The following is an 11,982-nucleotide window of genomic DNA, read 5'->3' on the forward strand; positions in this document are numbered from 1 at the left end:
TGTCAAGAAGACAAAGATTCTCACCTCTGGGCCAATTGGCAGCATCAGGATGGATGGTGAAGAGATTGAGATTGTTCACAGCTAGAGCAGGGTTCAAAGCAATTGTACGTAGAGACGCTATGAGTCATCATTGACTCAGCACCACGTAGCATCAACAATGCATCTAGAACACTGTCTAGTACAAGTTAATAATATATGGTATATTGTTATTATTAACATTGTTAATCACTAGTCTTTAAATTCATTGATTACCAATTTCAATTTTAAAAATTAAACCTAGAAATCTAGAGAACTTATTTGATGTGTATATTGTTGTTATTACCATCAAGTCAGAAATGATCCATAGCTGACTTTCCAGAAGATTTTCAGAGACTATTAATCACACAGGAGGATATTGTCCAGCCTTCTCCTGTGAAGCAGCTGGTGGCCTCGAACCACATGCCCTTGGGAATTCAGTGCAGCTTCTTTAACTAGACCACCAGAGTACATAGGCTGTGTAATTATCTAGTGGCAAAACTAGAACTAGAGGGTTAAAATCCTGTCTCCAACTTTCTTTAATCACGGTGGATTTGGAGAGGACCTTTGATATTATGTATGCATGGCGAGCAAGTATGATTTCAAGCACAGTTACCCTTTCATAGCCTAACTTAGAAACTGGCATGGCAAATGACATTTGAAAAGACAAATAAATTAATACTGTCAGGCCTGTCACAACCTGCCCTAAGAGTCTGCCCCATTATGATTCTGGCTCGCTACAACTCTTGTGTTTTACTGTTGTCCTCAAAAAGGACAGAGTCAAGCACATATTGGGAAGAGATGCAATCAAAGACTAGTTAAAATGGAATATTTTCATTGTATTCATTCTTATAGAACCATCTATTTGATTTTACTGTATGTTTAATATTGTTTAGAACTTTGGCAAAATATTTTTCTTGAATTTATGTAGACCTCTACCAAATGCATGGAAAGCAAGGAATCTGAAAGTTAAAATGTCCCAAGCCAAACATAACCTATTCCATTAGAGTTGATACCTGATGATTGTCCATAGCATTCCAAGTAGTTACAACAGAGAATGTATTAACTACAAACCCCAAAATATTTATTACCTGAGCCTTTGTGGAAAACAATTTTTCAACCCTAGCTTCAGATTGTTGTGCTATGTCACTTTGTACTCTTGAATCAGAATCCACCTATAGCTCACTGTCCAATGAATTTTCAGAGGCAGTAAATTACCCAGCAGTAGATTACCCAGCTTTCTCCTGCAGAGTGGATAATGGATTTGAACTACGTGTCTTTTGGTTGGCAGCGGTGTAGCTCCTTACCACTAAGCACCAGACTGTTGTTTTTGTTGTTTATGTACTGTTGAGTTGGAACCAACCCATAGTTGACCCTCTCGCACGTTTTCAGGGAAAGTTTTAATGGCATGGGAGCTTACCCATCTTTCTCCCTCAGAGCAGCTGGTGGATTCGAACTGCATGCCTTTGGCTTGGCAGTGCAGCTCCTTACCCACTAAACCAGCAGAGCACTGACTAATAGAACTTTTCTGCAGTAATGTAAATGTTTTCTATTTATACTGAATATATTATCCACTATTCCAGTACAAGTATTGAATGCTTAAAATGTTGGTGTTGTCAGCTATGAGTCACTTTCAACTTCTTGACAGTATGTAGAGTACTATGCAAGTAGAGAGAAAATTAAAAACAAAGTTAACTGAAGTTGTGAGTATATGAAAGATGGGAGGTTGGTTGGGATAAGTTTGATTGATGATGTCAAAAATAGCCATGAGAATTTTGTGAGATTAAAGGTGAAAAATTGGAGACAGAACAGAAAGTTGGATGTTTACCTTGTCATGCATAACCCCAAATTAAGTGTTATGAAGACTTAAATGTGGATATGATTTTAATGTGTTAGTGTAAATTTTTCATTTTTTAACATTTTCAACAAATTTTGTCATGTTTAATATGAAAAATTAGAAAAAATAATAGAACAAGCATTTGGTAGTACATCTCAAACAAGAGTCTCATAACAAGGTTTACAGAATACTCCTCGGCCTCCACAAGAAAAAGACTGATAATCCAATTACAGAATGAGCAAAAGACATGCAAAGACTATTCAGAGGCCAACAGACGAATGAAGAAATGCTCCAAATTACTGGCAGTAAGGGAGATGCAAATCAAAACCACAATGAGATATCATCTCACTCCAGTAATAGTGCCAAAGTTTAACAGGACAGCAAGTTATAAATGTTGGAGAGGATGTGACAAGATAGGAACTCTTATACATTGTTAGTGGTATTGTAAAATGGTACAACCACTCTGGAAGGCAGTTTGGCATTTCCTCAAAAAGTCTAACATAGAAATTCCATGTGGCCCAGCTATTCCACTATTTGGAATAAACTCTGAGAAAATAAAAACTGAGGCACAGAGTTGTACACCAGTGTTCATGACAGCATTATTCACTATTACAAGAACATGCAAACAGCCCAGATGTCCAACCACAATCGAATGCTTTGAGAAAGTGTGGTATATTCACACAATGGAATATTATGCAGCACGCAGGAGCAATGATTTTGTAAATTCCTACCTAGCTTGGGAGAGACTGGAGAACATTATGCTGAGTGAACTAACGCAGTCCCACAAGGACAAATATTGTATAAAACAATTATTGTAAAATGAGCATGAGGATCCAAGGCAGGGGGAAGGTGGGCGCAGAAGAATGAGGATGTGCGGAGGTGGGAGGGCAGGTAGCGGCAATTATTCATGGGGTTGTACAATTTGATGGGTGGTGTTCAAATTTTATAAATAAACTAATATAATAATTTTTTAAAAACCTATAATAGTATAATTGAATTGCTCCTCAGGTAGACTCATTCTTTCACCAAAATATTTTTGTAAATAGAAAAAAAAATGTATAGCATTACTGCTTACCATAACTTTCTATAGGGAGTTCTGGTCTCGTGGCAAGAGCTGCACTACAATTCCAAAGGCGTACAATTCGAGTCCACCAGCTGCTCCATAGAAGAAGGATGGGCAGTCAGTCTCCTTTAATTCAAATAACTTCCTCTGAAAACCCAACAGAGGGTCAGCTATAGGTAGGTTCTAATTTGATGATACATAACTACAACATACATAAAGGTTGTTGTTGTGTTGTTATGTACCATTGAGTCAGAACCAACCCTAGCTGACCCTGGTTTCCTGAGGTAATAAATATCATGGGAGGAGATTGCTGATGGTTCTCCCACAAGCAGCTGATGGATTAAAATTGTGTTCCTTTGGGTTCACAGTGCATCTCCTTACCATTAGGCTACCTTTATTTATACAAGTAAGAACATTAGCCTCCTGTGCTTATTCAGAGGAACCCTGTTAATGCAGTCATTAGGTTCTCTGCTGCTAGCCAAAAGGCTGTCTGTTCAAAGCATTCAGTGCTCCAGCAGAGATAAGTCCTGGCAATCTGATTCCATAAAGATTACAGCTGAGGACACTTTAAGGGCAGTTCTCTGTGCCTCTTGGGTTGTTTTGTTGGGTTTGATTCATTGGCACCTAACAACAGCATGCTCATTTGACAAAGTTATTGGGTTTAAAGTATTCTTTTGCCATTGCTTGTAAGGTTTATTAAAAATTTTAGGGATGTTATAAAATTTTTAATTTATGTTTTATAGCTAAAAACCCCCAGAAGGGGAGCTCAGGTGGCATAGTGTGGATTATGGAATATATTTTTTATTAAAACTGGAAAACTGCTTGTTATTGTTGTTGTGTACCATGGTTGGAACTTAATCATAGCTGACCCTTCAACAGATTTTCAGAGGCAATATCACAAGAGAGGAGATTGTCTATCCTTCTCCTGGGAAGCATCGGGAGGATTCGAAACACATGCCTTTGGGACTGCAGCGCAGATTCTTACTGCTAGCCCACCTAGGGAGATACATTTATTCTGACCTTATTTTATCCTGAATAAAATCCTAATTGTATTTTACTTTGCATTTTCAAATTCTTACCTGTCTTCATTTAAGAAAATAAAAAAGTTGCTGAATAGTGTTGCCTCTGGTTCTCTCCTGTGTGTCCTGAAAAATGCTTGCAATGTAGTCAATTTAAGCCACACTCATTGCAGGGATTTTATATTGTGACTGAAATGTTTTTATTTGAAAAATCATATGTACATGTAGTTCTCTGACACCATTCCAGATTTTTAGAAATATGTTCTTGCTTGCTGAAAGATTTCAGTTTTTCCTCAGGTAGATACATCATATTTATAAAAATAAATGAAAAAAACACCACACTTCTCCCCAAGATTTCTTTTTAAATAGTTCACAGTTAAATTTAAATTTCTATATTTAGGTAGAATTATGTTTATATACCAACCACCAGTATCCAGGAAATTCAGTGGTAAGGCTGACACATAGGGAGTTTATAGTCCATTTTGTAGTCTGTGTATTTAGAGAAGGTTTGAAGCTTAGTTAGCAAAATCATTTAAACACTGAAGCAGAATTTCTTTGGCACAAATGCACGATTTGATTTCATATAATTGTTAAGATAACAGCATGTCATTTTTTTAAAAATTACTTCTCAGGAACACGTCTTAGATATATTTGAAATAATGGTGCATTCAGGAATAGCTTTTATATGTAAATATTTTTATAATACTTTAGATTGGATTGAGCTGGTTCGTTGCAATCAGCAAGAGCTGATCAAATTTGGAAGACGTTACAGGCACATTTTTGTAGTGTTTTCTCCAGCCTCTTTATTTTTTTCAGATGGACGTTTTTTATGTTCCTTCCAACTAATCAAAATAAGAAACTTATTTTTACCAGTGCCAAAAAAATAGAACTATCATTTTTCACATTCTTTTATTTTCTAGGTCATTTTCAAGTAAGATTGTATTTCTAGGACTTCTGAATTCCTGAAAACGCTTGACTTTGTAGATATTAAGATCCCAAATGAACATTTCAGGGGGAATCTAACTTTTCATGCAGTATGTTTTGTGTTGTGCATTCCAGCAACAGCTAACTTTTTGTTTGCATGTGATTAGTGTGGAAATAAATTAATGCAGTCCAGTATTATGATTTATGGACTGCATCCTTTACCCACTGAAGACTTGCCAAAATGAAAAGTATTTTCCCCCCTTTGGATATTAGAAACAGCTACTGTTTTTGTTGATCTTTTAAAGTTCTGAATGGGCCTATTTCAAATCATACCAGCATGGGAGCTCAGATTAATAATGCACTTATTCAACGAGTGATACTGAGTGAAACCATTGCTCACATGGATATGAAGGATAAAATTTCATAAAATTATTTTCAGGTGCATTAATGCATTTCTGGAGGCTGCGTACAATTTTTCTTTTGCAGGAAAGAAATCAAGGATTTCTGTTTATTATATCAGTTACAGGTGGGCTCATAAGTTAATTTAATTGCATTTTTTTAAAATATCCTTAACTGTACGACATTGTGCTGTTAAAAATAGTAATCTGATTGCTATTATTCCCACAGGTTTTTAACTCTTAGTGTATTTATCTCTCATGAGACATTAGCACTCTAGTACATTTAGTTTATGTAATTGAAAAAATTTCTTTTGTTACCAGTTACAGCAAGCTGCTGAAATTTCTCAGCTTCGGGGAGCAAGAGTGATTTCTGCTGAAGACCTTTTGTTTTTGATGCGCAAAGATAAGGTAATATAAAACAAGTCCATATATGAAAATGCTATGCTTACTATCTACTTGCACCCACAGAAGGGACTATGTAACTTTGTTATGTAGTTTGCAAATTAGAATCATTACTATTGAATTGACATTTTAGTCCTCCTAATCTTGTACCACCATATAAGATTACTGTGTGAGAATTGCTAATTATTTTCACTTAGGAGTTTATGGGAGGACTGTGGTAACAGCTGTCTTCACTTTTTCTTACAGATAAAATTAGACATTTTTATAGCTACATAGTATTCACTAAATATTACTCTATGATGTGTATTCATACATGGGATATAGCTGAAAGACATATTTATTTTTTCCTCTAACTTTAAACATTAGATATTTTCAGCATCACAGGCTTTTATAGAGTAACTCATGTTTTTCTCTTGAAATATAAAACTTATTCCATGATACTGGAATGAGGAAATCATTCAAGATGATTGTCTCCCATAAATATATGCCATCATTTCTATTTATTTTAAAAGGAAAGATTGATCTTGCTTATTTTTTTAATTCCATTATTTAAATAGTTATAGTCTTATTTGTGTTGTATAATGTTTACCTATATTCCACGAGTAACTATTTGGAGATATTCCATAACATTTTGCATATTTTTAATAATCATCCTAAAATAAAAATTCTGTTCTCCTCTTCTCTCTGGAGAAGGGAGAGCCTATCTGACGGGAAAGGATAATTAGACATTGTGTGTCATTGACAACCAAAAAAACAAGACATGCATTTATAAAGTGAATTGGAGGAGAAGTGGGAGGAAAATGTGTATCAATGAATGAATGAAAACCCATCTTTCTCTGTTAATTTTCACTAAAATCACGACTTTAAAGGAACTAATGGATTTCTGGTTTTCAAGTTTGCAAGCATTGTTCAGTTCCTAAGGTTCTCCCTTTCATTTCTCCCTGGTTATTTCCTGGCTCTTTTTTTTTTTTTTTTTTCATTTTATAATGGTTTCCTCACAAAGTTCCCAGCTTTTAAAATATGCTTTGCTGTTTCCCTTCCACCACCTACATATGCCTGTAGCTCTTGACTTCTTGTTATTGCTTTAATCATCAGAAGATATCCCACCCACTCTTTTGGACAATCTTGTTAATATTATTTCTAATATCTGGTTACTTAATTTCCTCTGAAAAATTTTCATTCTGAATGATTGGAGGTTGACTAAACCTGGATCAAATATCGTGTCTTCCTATGGAATGAGGTGTATTATTACTCAAAGTTCTCCACATGACACCTTGACCAGTGTACCATTCAGTTTTATAGAATGTCAGTTCAGCAACTTTTAGATGGTAAAAATAAAGCAAAAGAAAATAAAAGAAATACCTTCACTCTCAAGAACCTAATGATCTTAAGGAAATGTGTGTCATTAGTTGAGGAACCATCTTATAACTCAAGAGTTTCAGGGTTGCAAGGTTAAGTAATGAGAGATTATACATCTGTTTAAGTGGGTTTTGTGTAGAATGAGGCTCAGTCATTCATACGATGGACTGACTGCAGAGAATGTAAATAGAATAGGTTTAGTAGAAGGCACAATAGTAGAATGGTGGTTCTCGAAATTTATAGTAAGAATAAATCAGCGAGATAATTAAGAACAAAAGCTTGTAGGATTGGGTGACAGGGAGCTCTGGTGGCCTAGTGGTAAGGTCTAGTGGCCTAGTGGTAAAGCCTAGTGGCAAGAAGCTGTGCTGCCAGACCAAAGACACACAGTTCAAATCCACCCTCTGCTCCATGAGAGAAAAATGGGCAGTCTCTTCCCATGTGATTTGTGTGGTTTATTGCTTTTGTAAACTCCCTGTAGGGTCAGGAAAGAGTCAGATCAGATTCAGTGACACAAAACAACCAGAGTAACAACAACACAAAGAGAATTAGATATTAACTCCTCTACAGCCATGGTGCTGCAAGGATACAGCAAGAAGGTGCTGCTTACAGCAATGTGGAACTTAAGCAAAGATGCTGTCATGGAGGTGACTGCAGAGCTGTGGGTTTACCATTCATACTGTGTCAAATACCGTCAGGCCTTTTTTTTTTTTCTTTCTTTCTCTCCCTCTCTTTTCCCTTGACAGTGCTTTTTAAGAGGTTACATATGAAAGTTTGCCATGCTAACACTTTTTTTACCTACAATAATACTAAAAAACTTCAGAAACACACAAGTTGATCATAGACATCCACTACTCAAAGGGGGAACTATTACCTAAAATCTTTTCAGCAATGCAGAGCATAGTTAATATGACTGATTGTAGGTTACCAGTTTTCTCAACCTTTTAAAAATTATTATTTGTATGTTGACATATTCCAAAAATTTTTTAAGGTAGCTGATACAGGTATTGGACAAAATAAAATTTCAGGGTATAAATAGAATGAAAAGAGGGAGGAGGCAACGGTAGCAAAAATCCCACATATAGGTGTGTTGTGGTGTCTTTTGTATCTTAGAAATTCCTGTTTATATTAAACCAGTATTTACTGCCTGCCAATTAATACACAGTGCAACAGAACATAGTAATAGAACATAGTAACCGAACAGTAGTCTCAAGGATAATTACAACTGTGAGGGTAGCACAGGTCCAGGCAATGTTTTATTTTGTGGTACACAGGGTTTCTGTGGCTCTGAGCCCAGTTAATAGAACGGGTCAACAGTTTTAGGTTTTATATATCACACTAACAACTTTGCTCCTTCTTTCCCTTCATTCTCTGCCGGGTAGCTGCCTACTCTTCTTATGTTACAAGTGAAGGAAACTTGAGCAGCCAAGGTTAATACTTTACCTTAGTTTCCCTACGTTTATATGAGAAATAATGTTTTACATGTTATCCAAACCAAAGAGCATAGCTGTTTAGTCTTTTCCAACTCATACTTTCCCTCCAACACTGTAAATCTTGACAAAGGATACTGCCTCCTATATTTCTCTTCAGAGCAGATAGACTTCATTCTCTAGGCTTTCAGTTATCAGTCCAAAATATAAAGTGCTAGGCCACCAGATTCCTTATAGATGCTACAAAGCTATTGAAAGCATCAAATGATGCATGTGAAGGTTCTTTTTTAAAAATGCACTGCATTTCAGCTATTATTAAAATGCTTAAACCTGAAGGTTAGGGACCAAGGATAATTGTAAGCAAGCACACAAAAGCTACCAAATACTGTCAGTCACTTTTAAAGTTAAGCAATTTTGTGGTCTTCTAATAAAACTAAAGAAGGTCATCATTAAAACCTAACTGTTACTCATCAGCTTTGAATTTCAGAAAAATATGTTTCTCAGATTACAGAATACAGCAACTTTTCTAACCAAAAAGAAGCATCCTCAAAGACTAAAAAGGAGACTGCTTAGCTTTTTAAAAATGGTTTTTTGCAAAATCATCTAAATGTTTTATGAATCAGTTTTTAAAAATACATTTTTTGTCTTAAATGCATACAAAATCCCATAATACCAGTACAGTCAACTTGATGTGGACAGCATATTTTTCACAATCTTTAGAAAGAACTTAACATGTTTTTTTTTGTTCAACGCAACAAAACACCCAATTATTGTGATTTTGGAGCGTCTGAATGCTTGCAAATTAAAAATGCTTTGAAAAATAGGCATGTTGTAATTTTTATGTGTAACCTAACCATAGCCATTTTCATTCATAGCAGCCCTTATGCTGAGGGTTGCTGTGTTTTCTTGATGTATAATTTTATTACATTTAAGCATCAAAGTAGATTTTATTCAGACCACTGTATCGATTTTCATATATTTTCTACAATGTATTTTGATAGAAAAAACTGAGAAGACTGCTAAAATACATGTTCTTCCGAGACTACAAATCAAAGATTGTCAAAGGCATAGATGAAGATGATCTTCTTGAAGGTAAGCAAAAGAAAACACTAAATTAAAAGTGATAACTTATGTCATACATGTGCAGGATAAAATGTTTATACAGCACATTTAATGTATTTCCCACAGAAAAAAGTATGTGTTCTTCTCCTAGATAATGCAGTCTTAAATTATTCATATATTTTCGTGAACAGTTGAATCTTGTGATTTTCTATTTATATGACTTCATAGCAACTTGTCATTTCCTTTTATAAAGTAATATCTCATTCTTCTGTGTTAATTATGTGCTGTTTAAACTAGAATGAAAAACATGATGTGCCAGGACATTTTTCTTATCAGTATATCTGATAAGTTCTCTATTAAAGTAAATTAAAAAAAAATATTAGTAATGTATCCTAAAACAACAGTTACACCAAAATAAGGAGCCCTGGTGATATCGTGTTTAATGTTCAGGCTTCCAACCAAAAGGTTGGTGATTTGAATCTGCCAGCTCGTCTGTGGGAGAAAGATGAGACCATCTATTCCCATTAAGGTCTACAGCCCTGGAAACTCCATGAAGGGTCTCCATGAGTCAGAATCAACTCAGTGGCTGTGGGTTTGGCTTTTGGTTTTCAAAATAAAAAGTATGTAAGTACTCAGCAACACTTATTGACTCAAAACGAATATGTCGTTTTTAGAAAATACTGATGTTTTATATGTAAACTACAGTTTATGTAATGATTTTCTTTTACAGTATTATATGGTGATATTCATTACTAATAAATTGCATAGTAATATTCCTTCCTAATAGATGCACTGATAAATAAAGTACCACTCTGTTGTGTTAAGGATGCTTGCAGAAAACTATTCAGAATGAATTGAAATATTAACAATTTTTTTTCTCTCTGAGCAAATCCTCAAGTGCAATAGTCTTATCAAACAAACACATTTATGATCAAATAGTTCTTATCAAATAGCTTACATTATGTCATTTATTTAATATTGCTGCAACTATCAGAGAATTGAATTCCTGAGAAATAGTTCTCCATATTAGTTGAGAGCTCTCTTAACATGATGGGCACAAAAGATGCAGAAATGGAGAAAAACAGACCTGGTTTCCAGTCAATCCCTATTCTTTTTTCTTCACTGTGTAGTGTTAAGAGTCAATTTCCTTATTTATAGGTGAAACACTGTGCTACCTACAATGTATAATTCTTATGAAGGTTCAAAAGAATATGTCAGAAGTACAGGATATATTCTAGTCAATAATGCGTTTTAATACCATCCTCTGTGTATCAAAAAGCTCAGAGTGGTGAAATTTAGAACTAACTGTACTAGTTTGATTCTCTCTCCTCCTTACTGATTTCAGTTCTGTCCTCTGTCTTGTATTTCTTATATAAAATACTCTAGTGTTGAGGTGCAAAGACTGTGTTGGGAGGGCAGTCATAAGAACCGAGAATTCTATGTAACTAGAACAGAAAATATGGACGTTCATGCCTAAGGATTTTATAAAAAACAATAGTCCTGGTGGTGAACAATTAAGAGTATGTTGGTAGCTCCATGATGCTAATGACAAGTGAAATATGTCCGCTAAGGAAAGAAAAAAGTAGTAATGTCTTGAGATAAGGACAAAACTCTTAACTTGACTACCATACTGACCTTGGAAAAGAATGAAGTATTAAGCAGATACCACTATGCAGACATTTATGCCCCAGCACATATAGAACAGTCGCTAGTAATCAATAGATGCTAGCAGTTAAGTGTAATATCCATAAAGTATGACTAGCTAGGAGCTTAAAGGGTAAATTAGAAAAGGAAGAAGTCCAGCTAACGTTGTAGTCATCACTAAGCAGCTCTGATGGCATAGTCCATGGGAGTTGTGCTGCTAAACCAGTGGCAGAGCCTCTCTGGTGGTTCAAATCTACTAGAGTCTCCACTGGAGAAAAGTAGGCAACCTCCTCCCATGGTATAATTTATTTATAGCCTCTGAGGTCCTGCTGGAGGGTCAACTATGAGTCACCTCCTACTCAAGAACAATAAGGTTGAGTTTTTGACTATTGGGTTACTAGTCAATATAAATACAGTATCTTTATTTTCCCTAAAGATTAACATCAGAGACTGTACGTAACTGAAATAGATATCACTGAACTAATCCACTTGAGTCACTAGCCACAAAAACAACTAAACAGAGGAACAACAACAAGAAACCCCAGCAAGGGGAAGGAATAAATATCTGTAACTGCTACAAAATATTATGTGAAATGTATTTTTTTCCAGTGACAATAAATTGCATGACATGCACAGAAACAAGAAAGTGACCCATATGCAGGAAAGGAAAACAAAGCTGACAATAAAGACTGCCATTGAGGGACACACATGTTATACTAAAACAAAAATTCTTTCAATGTAGATGTTATAAATATGTTGAAAGCACAAAAGAAAACTATATGTAAAGAATAAAAACAAAGTATGATGACAGCATCTCATAGTGGTGTACTTG

General features: G+C 35.2%; 1 protein-coding gene across 1 annotated transcript in view; it reads left to right on the forward strand.

Moving 5' to 3' along the window:
• The window catches only part of SUPT3H (suppressor of Ty 3 homolog (S. cerevisiae)), a 311,934-nt gene that overhangs the window by 158,812 nt on the left and 141,140 nt on the right, over nucleotides 1-11,982 (forward strand). The window contains exons 3-4 of the mRNA XM_006882131.1: nucleotides 5,578-5,664; nucleotides 9,446-9,536. Of these exons, the coding sequence (XP_006882193.1) occupies nucleotides 5,578-5,664; nucleotides 9,446-9,536 (178 nt within the window). The remainder of the gene's footprint in view (nucleotides 1-5,577; nucleotides 5,665-9,445; nucleotides 9,537-11,982) is intronic.

This window comes from Elephantulus edwardii, unplaced genomic scaffold, assembly GCF_000299155.1.
Source record: "Elephantulus edwardii isolate Elephantulus edwardi_28Jun2011 unplaced genomic scaffold, EleEdw1.0 scaffold00017, whole genome shotgun sequence".
Taxonomy (NCBI): Eukaryota; Metazoa; Chordata; class Mammalia; order Macroscelidea; family Macroscelididae; genus Elephantulus; species Elephantulus edwardii.